The 19,955-nt window shown below is 49.6% G+C and overlaps 1 protein-coding gene across 1 annotated transcript in view; it reads right to left on the bottom strand.

Moving 5' to 3' along the window:
• SLC44A5 (solute carrier family 44 member 5) overlaps positions 1 to 19,478 on the bottom strand; it is a 355,152-nt gene extending 335,674 nt beyond the window's left edge. Inside the window, exon 1 of the mRNA XM_029062743.1 lies at positions 19,206 to 19,478. Within this exon, the coding sequence (XP_028918576.1) occupies positions 19,206 to 19,239 (34 nt within the window). The 5' untranslated portion in view covers positions 19,240 to 19,478. The remainder of the gene's footprint in view (positions 1 to 19,205) is intronic.
• Between the last annotated feature and the right edge of the window lie 477 nt (positions 19,479 to 19,955).

Here is a 19,955-nt window from a genome sequence, read left to right as displayed (position 1 = left end):
TCTTGTCTGTCCCTCTCCCCCGATTAGACTGTAAGCCCGTCAAAGGGCAGGGACTGTCTCTATCTGTTGCCGACTTGTTCATCCCAAGCGCTTAATACAGTGCTCTGCACATAGTAAGCTCTCAATAAATACTATTGAATGAATGAATATTCACCCTTGGTTGAAAGTCTGACAAGTGTGTGTCCGATAGCATTAGTCCTAGTAATGGTTTATTGAGCACCTAATGAGTACAAGGCACAGTACTGAGCACTTAGGAAAGAATGACCAGAGCAAAACACACATTCCTTGTCCACAGGTTTTATAAGTTTTAACTAAGTTTATAGTTGAGGTGCACCCTATTTGGGATGACTCACGTAAGGAATGGAGGGGCCTCTAACAGTTGTACTGCACATTCTGACAACAGGGGCCTCTGACAGTTGTGCAACAGGCCTTCCGCTTATGTCTGACGAACCAGGTTCGTGACTCATTTGGGGTAGGGAACAGCTGAGTAGCAAACTAGTAATCATTACGGTATTTATTGAGCACCGGTTTAGTACTGATCCCCTTTTTTCCCCTAAACCCTTCCCATCAATCACTCTCCTTCTCTGCTCTTTCTAAATGACCCACCCCCGGGCCCCTCTAAACAAGGAAGAAAGGAAAACGGGCTTTTTCAAGCTGGAAATTGTGACCATTTGCTAATTATGGTGGTGAGATATGGTATGACCTAACCTAATGAACAGAGTACAGGAGTAGGATTCCAAAGATCTGAGTTCTACTATTAGCTCCACCATTAACCACTGGGTAATTCTGGACAAGTGCCCTCTAGACTGTAAGCTCCTTGTAGGCAGGGAATATGTCTGCCAAGACTGTTATACTCTACTCTCCTAAGCTCTTAATACAGTGCTCTGCACACAGTAAGCACTCAATAAATATGATTGATTGAATGGAGGGATGGAATGCCATCTATGAACCTCTAAATGCAAGGGATAAACTCACAAGGCCACCTCACAAACAAATAAATCCGAGAAACCATGACAAACAGTAAACTCTGCCTCCATCTCAGGATGGTGCCGGCCCATTAGGTAACTTGGAAAATCCCAACGAAATGGGGGTCTCATGTGGTCCACGTCAGCCTCATCTAACTGAAAGCAACCAAGAGCTTGCATGTACTCTGAGTGAGCGAGGAGCTGAATGGAGCCAGTAGATGGAAGTAGAATACTAATATTAACAATAATAACTGTGGTATTTATTAAGCACTTGCTACATATCAAGCACTGTTCTGAGTGCCGGGGAAACTACAAGATGATGAGTTAGACATAGCCCCTGTCCCACACAGGATTCTGAATCTCTAAATACAAGGAATAAACTCAAATACTTCTCAATACTTCTCAATTCTCAAGGACCACCTCACAAACGAATTAATCTGAGAAACCATGACTAACAGTAAACTATGTCTCCAACTCAGGATGGTACTGGCCCACTCCACCTCTAGAGTGTAAGCTCGTGGTGGGCAAGGAATGTGTCTGTTTATTGTAGTACTCTTCCAAATGCTCAATACAGTGCTCGGCACACCGTAAGCGCTCCACAAATACAATTGACTGACTGGCTCACAATCTAACTAGAAGGGAGATTGAACTAGATCTAACTAGATTGAATCCCCATTTTACATATGAAGCCACGAGGCACAGGAAAGTTGTGACTTGCCAAAAGGCACAGAGCAGGCCTGTGACGGAGCCAGAATTAGAATCCAGGACCTCTGATTCCCATGCTCTTTCCACTAAGCCACACTGCTCCTCTAGTAGAAGTGTTTCTGCTCCACAAACACCACCCCATGCTTTGTCCTTAGACATCCAACCAGGATTTCAGAGTACAATTTCAGTCAGGCCGGCCCCACTCCATTTCCTCAAGTAAAGAATAGAGAACAATAATCACTTCCCCTTCCTCACCTCTTATTGTGAGGATTAAGGACATACTTTCGTAAAGTACTTTGAGCTCTTGGAAGGAAGCTTTCATCGATAGTATTCAAGCTCATTTCACCTAAAACAAATCCAAATATCAAACCCAAAATGCTTAAGGATAAGAGAAAATAACCAGATTGACATTTGAGAGATAATTTTTAGCCCCAAGCTTTAAGTGTAATTTACAAACTCTGCACAAGAAATAATGAATCGGATTTGACCATCCTTAATATGATCCCCGGTGTTTCAGAAATGCTACTGTTTCTGTTGAATGTATTTTTAAATTCACATAAAACTCACTTAGAATGTGAAAGCAATAGGTACCGCTTTCATTTTAAAGGGAAGATATCCCGCTATTAAAGAATAATTCCAAGCAGTGGGAATTAGAACTGCCAAAATTCAGAAAAATTATCCATAAGGGCCCAGCTGAACTACCCTCTAGTACGCTGGCCAGTAATGAGTCCTGAGTAAAAGATACAAAATTCCCTATGAAGGCAGTGTTTCCAAAATGGATCATTTTCTAATTGTCTTGATTTTAGATTTTAAAAATAAAACTCTACCCAAGCATCCTAGACTAAAGATCCAGATTATTTATTTCCTGAAAAATCAGGAATGCCGCTAAAATGAAAAGCGTACTGTACTGAGAATTTCTCTACTTGTGATCACTAAAAGACAGTAATAATAATACTTTATACTCAAGCAGTACTTGTTTATCTCGCAGTGCTTTAATACATTTTCTTCATTCTTCTTTGCAACAGCTCTCTGAGATAGGTTGCCATTATTACACCATTTAGTATCCACCACGAGAAATGCCCAATCTATGCCTAGCTGTTGTTTTTGTTGGTGGTGGTGGTTTGGTTTTTTAAATGGAAGTGCTGTACTGAATACTGGGGTAGGTAATCAGACAATCAGATTGGACACAGCCCATGTCCCTCATGGGGCTCACACTCTTAAGCCCCCTTTTCCAGATGAGGTGACTGAGGCAAAGAGAAGTGACTTGCCCAGGGTCACACAGTAGACAAGTGGTGGAGTCAGGATTAGAACTCAGATCCTCTGACTCTCAGGCCTATGCTCTTTCCCTAGGCCATGCTGCTTCTCTCTTGGAAAGAGCACGGGCTTTGGAGTCAGAGGTCATGAGTTCGAATCCCGGCTCTGCCACTTATCAGCTGTGTGACTGTGGGCAAGTCACTTAACTTCTCTGGGCCTCAGTTACCTCATCTGTAAAATGGGGATTAAGACTGTGAGCCCCATGTGGGACAACCTGATTCCCCTATGTCTACCCCAGCGCTTAGAACAGTGCTCTGCACATAGTAAGCGCTTAACAAATACCAACATTATTATTATTATTCTCTGCCATTGCCCCTGTTTCCATGCCACTCCTGTCCCTCTTCCCATCACTTGACCCTGTTAGTGTGGATGTTGATGGTATTTGTCAAGCATTTACCATGTGCCAGGCACGGTTCTATGCTCTGGGATAGATACAAGGTTATCAGGTTGTCCCTCATGGGTCTTACAATCTTAATCCCCATTTTACAGATGAGGTAATTGAGGCACAGAAAAGTCAAGTGACTTGCCCAAAGTCACACAGTTGACAAGTGGCAGAGCCGGGAGTAGACCCCATGACCTCTGACTCCCAAGCCCGGGCTCTTTCCATTAAGCCATGCTGCTCCTAATGAACGGCAGGGTGGTGGACTGGAGACAAGCAGGAACAAGAAGACAGCCAAAGCCTCGGACATCCAACCGCTCCCACCCTCCCAGCAGCACTCGGCGCGGTACCAACGCCACAGAATTCCACCGGCAAGGACTCCTCAGGGCAGACAAGGCTTGAGACCGTCCACAGAAAGTCGAAAGGAAAATAGGAACCGATTTCTTTAGGGTCGTGGCAGGTCATACTTTGACCAGGTTAACAAAGGGACTGGCAGGGAGTGATGGGAAGCGTTAACACTTCCCATAGCTCCCAGCGCTACTGACCCGGAGGGGCTGAGTGAGCAATAAGACCAAACAATTAGGCCCGGAATGAGAAACCTGTGATGGGTCTCGTCCCACGATCCCTTTTTACCCCAAATATGGCCAAAAGAAGGGAATTGGGCACTGGGAAGTAAGTAGCAAGGTACATCTGAGAAGGAGTCTCCACAATCTCTCTGTAATAGGTTGGCACTCTGTCACACCAATGTGGCTAGTCGTCTCTACCCAGAGTCGAGGACGCCTACTCTATTAGACCTTGTGTGGAGCCGAGAGACCGATCAGACCTCCTCGCTGGAGCTGAGGGGAGTGAGTATTCTAGGAACTTGGACCTTGAAAGGAAGTTTATTTGGGCCGGTTTGAGAGGTAGCCCATTTGGAGTTACTTGAAAGAAAGCCCATTGGGGCGGCTGGAGAGGTAGCCCATTTGGGGTGATTTGAGCGGTAGCCCGAGGAAACAACCTGCGTCTCCTTCCCAGTTTTGCCAGCCGCTATAAGCGGGATACCCTGCTAACGGGTGTACTTATTGCCTAGTAGCCTAGGAATAGCTTTGCTCCTGAAGGCTACCTATCGCAGGTACTTTGTGCTATCATCTTAATAAACCTACTGCCATTATCCATGCCCCTTGAGTCTGTGAATCCATTTCTAACCCTCCAATCCATGAGCTCAAGAGTTCCCAGGAGGCTGGTTCTTGTACTTGTTAAGTGCTTGCTACGTGTCAAACACTGTTCTAAGCGTCGGGGTAGGTACAAGTCAATTAGGTCGGACCGCGTGGGGCTCACAGTCTAAGGAGGATCCCCATTTTACAGGAATCCCCATTTTACAGTTTGCGACACTGAGACTCAGAGAAGTTAAGTGACTTGCCCAAGGACACACAGTAAGCAATTAGCAGAGCAGGGATAGGGATTAGAATCCAGGTCCTTCTGTCTCCCAGGCCTGTGTTGTCTCCACTAGGCCATGCTGCTTCTTGAGTTCTGAAGCTCAACACCCCTCTCCCTAACAGATCCACCCGGGACACATTCCTAGTCACCTGATTTCCTAATAACATTTTTCCCACCAGACTGCAATGCCATATGGAAAAATAAACTTACTCCTCTAAACAATAGAAGTGGCTCTAAAATGCCTAAAAGCATAAAATTTTGATTTCCCTAGAAGGGAGACCAAAATTTATAGTGATAAAAAACCACCAACTCTACCGCTGCAAGCTGTGGCTAGGAGATGAGAATTAACAGAACTCAAGTATCAAGCAAAATCTCCTCACTCTTGGCTTCAAAGCTCTCTATCACCTTGACCCCTCCTACCTCACCTCCCTTCTCTCCTTCTGCAGCCTAGCCCACACACTCCGCTCCTCTGCCGCTAATCTCCTCACTGTGGCTCTTTCTCGCCTGTCCTGCCATCGACCCCTGGCCCACGTCCTACCCTGGCCAGGAATGCCCTCCCTCCTCACATCTGCCGAACAATCACGCTTCCCCCTTCAAAGGCCCACTAAAAGCTCACCTCCTCCAGGAGGCCTTCCCAGACTAAGCCCCCTTTTCCTCTGCTCCCCCTCTCCCCGTCATCCTCCCGACTCGCTCCCTTTGCTGTATCCCCCACCCCACAGCACTTGTGTATATATCTATATGTTTTTATTAATGATGTGTATATAGCTACAATTCTATTTATTTATATTGATGTCTGTTCACTTGCTTTGATTCCCATCGCCGCCCTTCATTTTCCTTCCTTTGGCTTTTCTCTAGAAGTTGACAAAGTTTTAATGTGAATAAATTTTCTCTATTCATTATACAATACTATGAGACGTCTACACAGAACACATAATTGAAGAGATCTTAAGAGGGGAAAACACTCTCGAATGCATTTAAAACTTGGGATCTAGTCCATTCCATTTGGCTGTCACTTTTCTGGCCCTATGTAATAATTTTCCAAAGACATTTTATAAGCATAGATTACCTCCCTCATATCCATCTGGTTCTCTTTCACTGAAATCAAAATGATGGATTGGCATCATCACGGTTCCTGGCATGGCCAAAGAGTGTTTTGGAAAGGATTTTCTTTTGAATCCGAACAAAAGCTACAGCAGGTTTGGAGGTGAAGGAGTTAAGCTAACTGAAGGGAACTCTGTGGAGAGGAGAGTGAAAACTCATTCACACTGAAATAACTGCTGTAATAAATGAAACTTGAAACATCACTAAATGTATCAGGAAGTAGCCTGCACATTCACTACTGAGTCCAAAACAGTTATGCAATAGTTCTGGTGGTGACTTTGGTTTTGAAAATAGATGTAGTGTCCAAAAATTATTCTTCAACTGCTCAAGCAGTAAAAGAGTAGTTCTGCTGTGGATGTAGCAGGGAAAAATAGAGTTGGGCACTAGTAGCCAGGGACAGTGGAGAAATCTTTAAAAGCAATGTCATTCAGTTTGGGGACCCAAAAGTGGGGATCAATCCTTGGTATTTATTGAGTGCTCCCTCAGTGTGGAGCACTGTACTAAGTCCCAAACCCTGTCCCCTCCCTGACTTTCCCATCACTATGAACGGCATTACCATCCTTCCTGTCTCACAAGCTCAAAACCTTGGTGTCATCCTGACTCTGCTCTCTCATTCACCCCACACATCCAATCCCCTCCCAAGCCCTGTCCTCTTCCTGACTTCCCTGTCACTGTGGATGGTATGACCATCCTTCCCGTCTCACAACCTTGGTGTCATCCTTGACTCTGCTCTCTCATTCACCCCACATATCCAATCCGTCACCAAGGCCTGCCGGTCTCACCTTTACAATATCGCCAAGATCCGCCCTTTCCTCTCCATCCAAAAGGCTATCGTACTGGTACAGCTTCCCCCCTTCACCTCCCCTCAGCTAAACCCCCTTTCCCTCTGCTCCTCCCCCCTCCCTTCCCCTCCCCTCAGCACTGTGCTCATTTTCATAGATTTTTATTACTCTCTATATTTTATTAATGAGGTGTACATCCCCTCGATTCTATTTATCGTGATTACGTTGCCTTGTTTTTGTCCGTCTATCTCCCGCGATTAGACTGTAAGCCCATCATTGGGTAGGGATGGTCTCTAACTGGTGCCGAATTATATATTCCAAGCGCTTAGGACAGCGCTCAATAAATACTATTGAATGAATGAATGAATCACCAAAATCTGCCGGTCTCACCTTCACAACATCACCAAGATCCGTCCTTTCCTCTCCATCCAAACTGCTACCTTGTTGGTACAATCTCTCATCATATCTCGACTGGATGACTGCATCGGCATCTTTTCTGATCTCTCAACCTCTCAACCTATCTCTCCCCATTTCAGTCTACATTTCATTCTGCTGCTTGGATTATCTTTCTACAAAAACCTTCTGGGCATGTCACCCCCCTCCTCAAAATTCTCCAGCGGTTGCCTATCAACCTTCACATGAAGCAAAAACCCCTCACTCTTGGCTTCAAAGCGCTCCATTACCTTGTCCCCTCCTACCTCACCTCCCTTCTCTCCTTCTACAGTCCAGCCCACACACTCCACTCCTCTGCCGCTAACCTCCTCACCGTGCTTCGTTCTCATCTGTCCTGCCGTCGACCTTTGGCCCACGTCCTACCCCTGGCCTGGATTGCCCTCCCTCCTCACATCCGCCAAACTAGCTCTCTTCCCCCCTTTAAAGCCCTCCTGAGAGCTCACCTCCTCCACGAGGCCTTCTCAGACTGAGCCCCTCTTTTCCTCGGCTCCTCCTCCCCTCCCCATTGCCCCGACTCCCTCCCTCTGCTCTACCCCCTTCCCCTCCCCACAGCACTTGTATATATTTGTACATATTTATTACTCTATTTTATTAATGATGTGAATATATACCTATGATTCTATTTATTTTGATGCCATTGATGCCTGCCTACTTGTTTTGTTTTGTTGTCTGTCTCTCCTTCTGTGAGCCTGTTGTCGGGTAGGGATTGTCTCTATCTGTTGCCGAACTGTACTTGGGATTGTTTCTATCTGTTGCCAAATTGTACTTTCCAAGCGTTTAGTACAGTGCCTTGCACACAGTAAGTGCTCAATATATACGACTGAATGAGTGAATCGTAATTCTTTGTATCTATTTTGGTGCTATTGGTGCCTGTCTACTTGTTTTGTTTTGTCGTCTGTCTCCCCCTTCTAGCCTGTGAGCCCATTATGGTGCAGGGATTGTCTCTATCTTTGCCAAATTGTACTTTCCAAGCGCTTAGTATAGTGCTCTGCACACAGTAAGCACTCAATAAATACGACTGAATGAATGAACGAATGGAATACAAGAGAGTTGGTAGACACGTTCCCTGCCCAAAAGGAACTTAGAGTCTAGAGGATAACCACAGAAACCCAATGTCCCCTTCCCATGAGGCTCAGTTCACTCAATTTAAATCCATCAGTAGCATTCGTTGGGTGCTCTGTGCAGAGTGATCAATCAATCGATAGTATTTATTGAGCACCTACTACGTGCAGAGCGCTGTACTAAGAGCTTGGGAGAGTACAGTACAAGAGAATTAGTAAGCACGGTCCCTGCGTTTCTTTCTACAGAAACATTCTGAGCATGTCACTCCCCTTCTCAAAAACCTCCAGTGTTTGCCTATTAACCTTTGCATGAAGCAAAAACTCCTCACTCTTGGCTTCAAAGCTGTCCATCACCTGGCCCCCTCCTACCTCACCTCCCTTCTCTCCATCTACAGCCCAGCCCGCATAAACTCCACACCTCTGCCGCTGACCTCCTCACTGTGCCTCGTTCTCGCCTGCCCTGCCGTCGACCCCTGGCCCACGTCCTACCTGTGGCCTGGAATGCCCTCCTCCTCACATCCACCAAACAATCACACTTCCCCTCTTCAAAGCCCTACTGAAGGTTCACCTCCTCCAGGAGGCCTTCCCCAAATAAGCCCCCTTTTCCTCAGCTCCTCCCCAACCTCGCCCCGACAAGTTCCCTTTGCTCTACCTCTCTCCCCACCCCACAGCACTTGTACAAATCTATAAATGCCTGTTTTACTTGTTCTGATTTTTATATATATAAATATCTAATTCTATTCATTTATTTATATTGATGCTATTGATGGCTGTTTACTTGTTTAGATGTCTGCCTCGCCCTTTCTAGACTGTGAGCCCGTTGTGGGCAGGGATTGTCTCTCTCTGTTGCTGAATTGTACTTTCCAAGCGCTTAAATACAGTGCTCTGCACATAGTTAGCGCTCAATAAATACGATTGAATGAATGGATGTCCATAAGGACCTTACAGATGCTTGGGAGAGTAAAGTAGAGTAAGTAGACACTATCCCTGCCCTCAAGGGGCTTACAGTCTAGGGGAGGAATCTGGTAACAATAAATTAGAAGCGGCAACTGAGTATAAATACATGTACCTTAGTGTTCATATGTGCAGGAGAGTGAGGGTGGGGGTTGGGGGTGAGTACTTAAGTGCTTTGGTCACCTTTATCTCTTCCACAGGTCAATTTAGCAATAGAAAACAGCAGCAGCAATTTTGAGTATCAGCAATGATACTCCCTTACATTTCTCCACATTTTTACCCATTCTTTCACCAACTTCTCCCTTTCTTCTCACTCTTAAGAGGATTTTTAGAGAAGCAGCGTGGCTCATTGGAAAGACCCCCGAGCTTGGGAGTCAGAGGTCATGGGTTCGAATCCCGCCTCTGCCACTTGGCAGCTGTGTGACTGTGGGCAAGCCTCTTAACTTCTCGGTGCCTCAGTTACCTCATCTGTAAAATGGGGATTAACTGTGAGCCTCATGTGGGACAACCTGATTATCCAGTATCTACCCCAGCGCTTAGAACAGTGCTCTGCACATAGCACTTAACAATATCAACATTATTATTATGATTAGTAGTAGTATTATTAGTATTGTCCCTTCAACTAATTTGTCAGGCAGTCCATTGTATTTATTGAGTGTTTACTGTTTGCAGAGCACTGTACTGAGTGCTTAGGAGAGTACAACATTGTTATAGACACATTTGCCTGCTCATAACGAGCCTAGAGTCTAGAGGGGTAGACAGACATTAATATAAATAAAGTCCCCCACTCCTCCAGGGGCCTTGACTAGTTAATTTATAGCAGCTAAATTATGATGGCCTCTCTAAGGATCGCACCTGGAGAGTTTCCAGTACTCTCCCAGTCTCGACTACGGGAGGGAGAGTCAAGCAGAGGCATACCCATTCCATTTGTAATTTGGCCAGTGGCTAGCGAGTGGAAGGCAACCTTCTACAAGTCAAAATTCATCTGTGCTGGGCAACAGTGGCACGGGAGAGAGTCGAGGGTGGAGACTCAAGTTTACTGCACAGAAGGAGGCAATGGTAAACCACTTCTGTATTTTTATTCATTCATTCAATAATATTTATTGAGCACTTACTACGTGCAGAGCACTGTACTAAGCACTTGGAATGTACAAATCGGCAACAGATAGACACGGTCCCTGCCCTTTGACGGGCTTACAGTCTAATCGGGGGAGACGGGCAGACAAGAACAATGGCAATAAATAGAGTCAAGGGGAAGAACATCTCATAAAAACAATATCAAATAAATAGAATCTGGGTGATGTACATCTCATTAAACAAAATAAATAAGGTGATGAAGATATATACAGTTGAGCGGGCAATTACAGTGCTGAGGGGGTGGGATGGGGGAGGGGGAGGAGGAGAGGGAAAGGGAGAAGAGGGTTTAGCTGCGGAGAGGTGAAGGCAGGGGTAGAGGGAGCAGAGGGAAAAAAGGGGGGAGCTCAGTCTGGGAAGATCTCGTGGAGGAGGTGAGCTTTAATTAGGGATTTGAAGAGGGGAAGAGAATTAGATTGTCTGAGGTGAGGAGGGAGGGCGTGGCCCAGGGGTCGACGGCGGGATAGGCGAGACCGAGGGATGGTGAGGAGGTGGGCGGCAGAGGAGTGGAGCGTGCGGGGTGGGCGGTAGAAAGAGAGAAGGGGGGAGAGGTGGGAAGAGGCGAGGTGATGGACAGCCTTGAAGCCTAGAGTGAGGAGTTTTTGTTTTGAGCGGAAGTTGATAGGCAACCACTGGAGGCTTTTAAGAAGGGGAGTGACATGCCCAGAGCGTTTCTGCAGGAAGATGAGCCGAGCAGACGGATACACCTACCAGAACGAGGGCAGGTGGAGGAGGGGCGTTCTGGGAGTGATGTGTTCAACCCATAGCGTTGGAGATGACAACATATAAGAAATTACATTGGGCCGACACCTGTTCTTGGCATTTGTGTCCCCTTGGCCAGAAGGATAGAACAGCAGCCATTCGTTTCTTGCATTTTGTCCTGCCTTCAGGAATCTCTATGAGGATGACCCACTATCACCTCAAACTACCATGTCTGAAACCACATCTCTTTATCTTCCAACCCGAACCCTGACCCCTCCCAGACTTTCCCAGTACCTTAGACAACACCAACATTCTCCATCTCACAAGCCCACTACCATGGCATTACCCTCAACTCACCTCTCTCATTCAACCTGCATACTCGGCCCGTCCCCAAAGCCCGTCAGCTCTACCTCTCGGGATCCCTGAAACCTGCCCTTTTCTCTCCACCCTACCTGCTGCCATGCCGATCCAAGCTGTTATCATCCAAGTCTCAGGCCTGACTACTGCATCGGCCTCCTAGCTGACCTCCTTGCCTCTCCGCTCTCCCAGCCATTCTTCACTCTGCTGTCGGGATCATTTCCCCTAAAGCTGCTCAGTCCACAACTCCTCTCTCCTCAAAAACCTCCAGCGGTTGCCCATCCAACTCTGCATCAAACAGAAACTCCTTACTACTCCATCAGCTCTCCCCTTCCTACCTCACCTTGCTGACCTCCTACTACAACCCAACCCATACACTTTGCACTTCTAACACCAACTTTCTCACTCTGCCTCGATCTTGTTTGTCTTCACGCCGACCCACTGTCTACATCCACTGTCTACATGAGAAGCAGCGTGGCTCAGTGGAAAGAGCCCGGGCTTGGGAGTCAGAGGTCATGAGTTCAAATCCCGGCTCTTCCACTTGGCAGCTGTGTGACTGTGGGCAAGTCATTTCACTTCTCTGTGCCTCAGTTACCTCATCTGTAAAATGGGGATTAAGACTGTGAGCCTCATGTGGGACAACCTGATTACCCTGTATACCCCAGCGCTTAGAACAGTGCTCTGCACATAGTAAACGCCTAACAAATACCAACACTATTATTATTATTATTACATCCTCTCTCGGATCTGGAATTCCCTCCCCCTTCGTATATGACTGACCACCACTCTCCTCCGCCTTTAAAGCCTTACTAAAATAACATCCCTCCTCCAAGAGGCCTTCCCCAACTAAGACCTCACTTCTCTGCCTTAGCTCTCCCTTCTGTGTCACCTCTGCGCTTGGTACTGTTCCCCTTTAAGCTCTGTGATATTCACCTCTCCCCCCAGCCCCACACCATCTAGGTGCATATCCATCTGTAATTTCTTTTAACGTCCACCTCACCGCCTAATCTGTAAATTCCTTGTGGGCAGGGATCATCTCTCCCTTCTCTATTGTATTGTACTCTCCCAAGCACTTAGTCCAGTGCTCTGCACCCAGTGACCGCTCGATAAATACCACTGATGGATTGATGCCATCATAGCCCCCGAACCCTCCAGGTAGATGAACCACTCCTCCGGTAATGTAACTTGTGCCACCTCACCGGGCCATCCTGGGATCTCTATGCCAAGGAGAACCAACCCAGTGAGGAGGACAGAAGCAGCAGCAGCAGGTAATCACCACAAAATGTAGAACAATGGGAAGGCCCTACCACAGTGGCAATGGGGCTGCGGCTGTGAATATTAGATTCTGAGCCACGAGAAGCCCAAAACCCAACTTTTCAAGTCCCAGCACCCGGTGGCCTTCATTACATTTCAGTTTTTATCCTTGTCCTCTCGTTCTTTTTTATGTTGATTGTGTGTTCTTCTCGTCATAATTTTTTTCTTTAGATGTCTGTCATAAAACCCCTTTCATTCTTAAACTGTGAGCCCCTTGAGGGGCTCATTCTAATTCTCCCCCGTGTACTCTCTCTCCCACCACTTAGTATAGTGCTTTGAACACAATAAGCACTTTAGCGGTATTATTGCTACTTTAATTCTATCCTCTGCTCTCTCTACGTATATAGATATGTATATATGATGCATAGATTTATCTGCACATTCAAATGTTTGTGCAGCTCTTTCATCTTAATGTGTTTGTACTGTTTCCTGCTTCACATTTGTTCTTCCTCCAGCTTCCGTAGTCTATAAATAATTTTTGTCTGCTTCTTCCATCAGATGGCACAGTGGGTAGAGCCGGGCCTGGGAGTCAGAAGGACATGGGTTTTAACCCCGGTCTGCCACTTGTCTGCTGTGTGGCCATAAGTGGGCAAGCCACTTCACTTCTCTGTGCCTCAGTTATCTCATTTGCAAATTGGGAGTTGAAACTGCGAGCCCCACGTGGGACAACCTGACTACCTTATATCTACCCCAGAGCTTAGAACAGTGCTTGGCACATAGTAAGCACTTAACAGATACCATAATAATGATTATTATTATTATTATTATTATAAACCCCTTGAGGACAGGAAACCTGCATCTTACTGCTGTTGTACTCTCCCAAACACTTAGTACAGTCCCTAGTATCCCCCAGGTCCTCAATAAATGCCATTGATTAGCTGATAGGCATTCTTTATGCCTCAGTATCCTCACATTTACAAAGAAGTTGATGTGGCCCAACCAGCATATGAATTTGTGTCTTCATTGTTTGTGCAGTTTGGAATCTCCGGACTGTTTTAATGTACTAGATCGATAATCCCCACAAATGACTGGAGAGTAGCAGATATCAGGGAGAGTCCAGATCTGCCCCTCTCCATTCCCCACCTCGCCCCCAAAGCTTCTGTGGGCCGGCTCTCTCCCTCGTCCTTAGTCGGACTGGATACTGGTTAGGAAGGAAATCCTGGCATAGGCCCAAGAGCTTCTTATAACCAGCCATCACCAGAGCTAATATGCCAGATTAAGTTCTGATTTGACCTTATTGTACTTTCTTTAAGAACTGGACTTCTTGAGGCAAAGATTTGAGCAGGTGAAAATCAGTCACCTGCCGTGCCATTCCTCTAGGGACCTGTCATATGAGGAGTCACTTTTATGGAAAAACCTGATGTCATAGATCCAGTGGGTACGGTATCACTAAGATCCAGGTCCCATAGTTGGTTACACATCTCTCCGGGGAGCTCTGAGCTCCACTAAACCCTGTAACGAGGAATCCGAGAAAGCAACAAGAAAGGAGGTACGGGGAGGATGGTAGAGAACACCGATATGGCCCGTATTCCCACGGAATGTAGCTTTGCACCATCCCAGCAGAGGAAAGTTGGAGGAAGAGGGTAATCGCATTCGCATTTTGATTCACTCCAGATACCTTGTATTCCTTCCCCGTGTTCCTCACCGCAAATGCCAGGCGGGGAGAAAAGTCTTCCAACAGAGCCCATTTTCTGTCCCAGCTGACAGACAGGTCTACAATAAGCTGTGAGGCCCATGTGGGTTCATTTCCCCAGCTGTCAACTACCTACCTCCTCCCCTCACAGATGTCAGCTCTTTGAATTAACTCTACTGCAACAATCTCCTGCGGTTACTTATTCCCTACCACGTAAAAGCGAAGGATTTCACTCAATCTGGAATGCTGAATGTTTACGCTCCTGGTTACAACACAATTCTCCTTCCCCAATTAGGAGTCCTCTCCTTATGAATTCTCTATACTGTCAGCCCGTTGACGGCGGGGAACGGGACCGATAGCTCCGCTATACTTAGAACTTAGCACTTAGAACAGTGCTTGGCACATAGTAAGCACTTCGCAAATACCAATATCATTATTATTATTATTATACTGCACTCTTCTAAGAGCTTAATACAGTGCTCTGAACGCAGTAAGTGCTTAATTATAGATGATCGATTGTTCTCGACATCGAAGGGGTGCCAAAGCCCATCTCTTAGGGAGTCCGGGGTGTAACCATCAAGAAATTTCAATAAGGGGACTGGATTGTTGGTGTCCTTGGATTCCCGTTCCCCTTTTGCTTCGAGTGGGCCAGGTTCGATGAGCATCAAAGTATGGGATTCTACTCATCCTTTAAATAAGGTTAATTGCTTGAGTACTAACTATGCTACTGGCATTGGAAAATTAAAGCCTTAATTATTGACGTCTTCTACCTCCGAACTATCGGTCTTTTAACGTGTCCGTGGACCCAAGGTCTTTTCAAATGAAGGCGCCGTAAACGCTGAAACGATAGACGTTTAATTTGCAACCCTGAACGTTAAACTATCGACGAGGTGACCTGAATTAATATTATTATTCCCCTGATCGATTCCGCCAACTCCCCTTATTTTACTGTCGGGGTTGAGACGCTGCATCTCACTTTCGCCAATTTCTAGTCTAGATATGTGCTTTCTATTGCTAGGACTTAGGGAGCCAATGAGCAACTTGCCTGTCACCGGCTCCGACGAATGATCTCGCCCCTTGTGCAGTGTAGCTAAGCAGAGATGCAGCTCACATAAGAGGCTAACCCAAACAGCGTGCCGTATTGCTAAACCGACCAGCTCTTTATCCGGCTGGGCTCATTCAGACAAACAACCAAGCAACATTCGGCACTCTGCAGCTTCCCCCAGCCAGTTCCTATCTTGTAACTAGTCAACAGAAGCATCAGTTGAGACAGAGTCAGCTGAGAAGCAGGCGAGGAGCCTGCAGTGAGCTGTCAGCCATAGAAATGACTTGCCATCTCTCTTTTAAAGCGCTCCATCGAGGCAAGCAGTCAAATGGGCTGAAACTTCTGAAGTTTGCGTCTATCCTTCGCGAAACACCACAGAACCCCGCTTCTGCCCTGGCAGAGTGGGGAATCCGAGGAGAGACGGAGGACGCGGATTCTTCTGGAAAAGTTAAGGGGGCTGATGAAAAAATCCAACCATTCGCCTCTGCCAGAGGTTAGAAGGGAACACGGGTTGATGTGCGCTAAATAATACTTGAAAGACAGGTAGCTTAAAAGAGTGTCGGTTGAAAGGTACCGCGACAGCAGCTCGGTGAAATGCATTTCATTCTAACTCTTGAATGGTAGTAACTCGTTCGGATGAATTATTTAACCTTCAAACGACAAACCCGTAATCAAATTCTTCGAAGATCCATTTCACTGACACTTCAAAGAAAGGATTTCCACATTAAAACGCCTCCCCCGACAAAAGCCTCCTTCCCGTTTTTCACTTGCCCTCCCCAACTAGCACACTAGTGTATTTTCCAAGTTAACTGTTTTCTCCTTGAATATTAATAATTTCCGAGAGTAAAGGCTCAGGCATCCACCGAGCCCCTAAAGTTCTAACAGATTTCTTCCACTCTGGTTGAACATTCTAACCGCTGTGGTTCCGGGAGGGCAAGAATGTGTCGCGGTCAAGGGGGGTAGCCACATCAGCATTGCTGTAAACCAATCTTTCTGTTTTTCTCATCATGCCATATGGTTCCTTGGAGAGAGAGAGAGAGAGAGAGAGAGAAGAAAAAAAAAGCAGCCTCTTTCCAAACCAAAGTGCCGCCAGCTAGTGCACCTTGTTAACCTGGATCTAGGCTAATTCTCGGTCCTGGGAGGCAATAAAAGCCTTAAAGTTACACCTTTGCCTGTTTTTTTCCTTTGCATTTTTTTTAAATCACCTCCCACGCAAAACCAAGTTGCGGTGCGGGAGGTAAAGCGGGTCTTTAATCATCTTCCGGGCCCCTTCTTTTTTACCCCGGCAGAATTGAAAAACAAACCAACAAAAAAAGCGAATACTTCCCGGCGGAGACGTCAGACACTCGCTGTACTTCAGAAACAAAATCCCCGTTGCTTTGGTTAAAAAAAAAAGCAAAACAACCCTTACAACAGGATGAAGGCGCCAAGCTAAAGCCCTTTCCCATCAAGAAATTGGGAGCGATTAAAAAGCAGCGCCGAAGCCTCAAGATCAAGTCGTGCCCCGCGGTGACCTTTGGAGTGCAGCTAAGCGGAGCTTGGGGAGGAGGGCAAGAGGTTGCAGATGCCCGCCCTCGCCCCGGCCCCCTCGCCCCCCGGCCCGGGCCGCAGCCCCTCCCGGCTCGGGCATTCCCGGCTCCGGCATTCCCGGCTCCGGCATTCCCGGCTCCGGCATCGTTGTTCCCTTACCCCGCATGGTGCCCGGCCGGCCGGCGGAGCCTCTCCGCAGTGCTGCAGCCCAACGCTCTCCTCCTTCTCCGGCCCGAGACCCTCCGGACGAGGCCGGGGGAGCCTCGGCTCAGCCCGGGGGAATCCTCGGACGAGCCTCGGCTGAGCCGTGGGGGGGGGGGGGGGGGGGGAATCCTCGGAGGAGCCTCGACTCAGCCCGGTGGATCCTCGGAGTAGCCTCGGCTGAGCCGGGGGGAATCCTCCGAGGAGCCTCGGCTGAGCCCGGTGGATCCACGGAGGAGCCTCGGCTGAACCGGGTGGATCCTCGGAGGAGCCTCGGCTGAACCGGGTGGGCTACCGCACAGCAGACGGAGGCGGCGGGAGCAGCAGGAGCGGTGGTGGAGGAGGAGGAAGGAGGGAGGAGGAGGAGGGAGAGGAGGAGGAGGAGGAGGGGGTGAAAGGGAAGCAGCGTGGCTCAGTGGAAAGAGCCCGGGCTGGGGAGTCAGAGGTTATGGGTTCTAATCCCCGCTCTACCACTTGTCAGCTGGGTGACTCTGGGCAAGTCACTTCACTTCTCTGGACCTCAGTTACCTCATCTGGAAAATGGGGGTGAAGACTGTGAACGCGGGACAACCTGATCACCTTGTACTCCCCCTCCCCCAGCGCTTAGGACAGGGCTTGGCACATAGTAAACGCTTAAGAGCTTAGTACAGTGCTCTGCACATAGTAAGAGCTCAATACATACTACTGAATGAAAGGACCTGTTCCTGCCCCCGCCCCCGCCCCCGCCCCCTCCCCGAACTTTGGAAAGGCGAGGATGGGGAGGGGGGGTGGGGTGGAGGGAGGCCAAACGCGGCTGCCCCGGGGGACGGGGGGACTTCGGCCGGGATCACGACCCTGTTCCTCAAGGCCGGGGGCGAACGGCAGCCAGTTCAAATCGTCCTGTCTCCGGGCCTCGGGGGGAGACCGTGAGCCCCTCCAGACTGTGACCTCGTCGTGGGCAGAGGTTGTCTCTCTTTATGGCCGTCTTGGACTTTCCCACGCGTTTAGTACAGTGCTCTGCACACGGTAAGAGCTCAAGAAAGAAGGTGAGACTAGAAAGGCTTGGGGCGGGGGGCGAGAGGGGGAGGAGAGATGGGAGGGGAGGAAAGAGCTCTTTTGGGACAGATTGACACTTGTCAGCTGTGTGACTTTGGGCAAGTCACTTCACTTCTCTGTGCCTCAGTTCTCTCATCTGTAAAATGGGGATTAAGACTGTGAGCCCCACGCGGGACAACCTGATCACCTTGACCACCCCCCCCAGCGCTTAGAACAGTGCTTTGCACATAGTAAGCGCTTAACAAATACCATCATCATCATCAATAAGAGCTCAAGAAATACGATTGAATGAAAGAAGGGAGAAGGCGAGACTAGAAAGGCTGGGGGGCGGGTGGAGAGGGGGAGGAGAGATCGGGGTTGGGGGGGGGGGGAGGAAAGAGCTCTCTGGGGACAGATTGTCTCTCTTCATGGCTGTCTTGGACTTTCCCAAGCGCTTAGTACAGCGCTCTGCCCACAGTAAGCGCTCAACAAATACGATTGAATGAAAGAAGGGAGAAGGCGAGACTAGAAAGGCTGGGAGGGCCGGGGGAGGACAAAGGGGAGGGAAGAGCTCTTTGGGGGCAGAGATCGTCTCTCTTTATGGCTGTCTTGGACTTCCCCAAGAGCTTAGTACAGTGCTCTGCCCACACCAGGCGCTCAACAAATACGATCGAATGAAAGAAGGCGAGACCAGAGAGGCTGCGGGAGGAGAGAGAGGGGACGGGGGGGAAAGAGGCGAGGGAAGGATGGCTCATTCCGGTGTGTGTATGTGGGGGAGCCGGTGGCTGATCACCCCCTCTGACCCTTTGACCCCGGGATAGGAACAAGGGTGGGGGTGGAGGGGTCCTCCCCGCGACCCCCCGCAGGGGCTCGGTGGGTGCAGGTGGGCTCCTCCCTCAGGGAGTCCGAGGTCCCCAGCCCCACCGAGGCCCGGCCGAAAGGAGGGAGAGAGGGAAGGAGGGAGGGAGGGCGTCGCAGCAGTCACAAGGTCTCTCTCTTTCTCCGTCCTCCGGGAGCGCAACGAGGCAGCGAAGTGTCTGTGCCGCGGCCCCCGGGCCCAGCCGCGCTTCGACAGGCCCGGGCCGGCGGGTGGGCGAGGGGGGCGAGGGGGGGGGGGGTGCCGAGGGGGCAGGGGGCAGACTCACCGTAGAGGCTGGGGGGCTCCCTCTTCCTCGCCATGGCTGGTCCTCGGCCGGTCCGTCGGTCGGTCGGTGGGTCGGTGGGGCCCTGGGCCCGGGCCGGCGCCGCGGAGGCCCCGCTGCCCAACACGCTCGACGCTCAGGGCGCTCTTTGTTGCATGGGAAAGGCAGCGGCCGCCGGCGGGAGGGATGCACGGACCTCGGGGTGGACGGACCTCGGGATGGACGGCGGGTCCGGCCGCGGCGCTCCCGGGATGGTCCTGCGGCCGGTCCTGCCGCCGCTCCTGCCCGGGTCCTGCCGCTGCCGCCGCCGCTGCCGCCGCTGCTGTTGCTGCCGCTGCTGGGCCAGCCCCTGCTGCCCCCGGCCAGGGCAGCTCCGGATTCCCGGACCGCCCGCCCAGCGCTGACCTCCCCGCCCCCGGCCCCGGCCCCGCCCCCCGGCCCCGGTCCCGGCCCCGCCCTGCTCCCCGCCTCTGGTCCAGGCCCTGGTCCCGCCTCGGGTCCGGCCCTGGCCCGCCTCTGGCCCGGCTCTGGTCCCGGCTCTGGTCCCGGCTCTGGTCCGGCCCTGGTCCCGGTTCTGGTCCCGGCTCTGATCCCGGCCCTGGTCCCGGCCCTGGTCCCGCCTCTGGTCCCGGCTCTGGTCCGGCCCTGGTCCCGGCTCTGATCCCGGCCCTGGTCCCGGCCCTGGTCCCGGCTCTGGTCCCGGCTCCGGTCCCGCTCCTGGTCCCGGCTCCGGTCCGGCTCCGGTCCGGCCCT

Source organism: Ornithorhynchus anatinus, chromosome 4 (assembly GCF_004115215.2).
Source record: "Ornithorhynchus anatinus isolate Pmale09 chromosome 4, mOrnAna1.pri.v4, whole genome shotgun sequence".
Taxonomy (NCBI): Eukaryota; Metazoa; Chordata; class Mammalia; order Monotremata; family Ornithorhynchidae; genus Ornithorhynchus; species Ornithorhynchus anatinus.
This window is presented reverse-complemented; position numbering and strand designations above follow the sequence as displayed.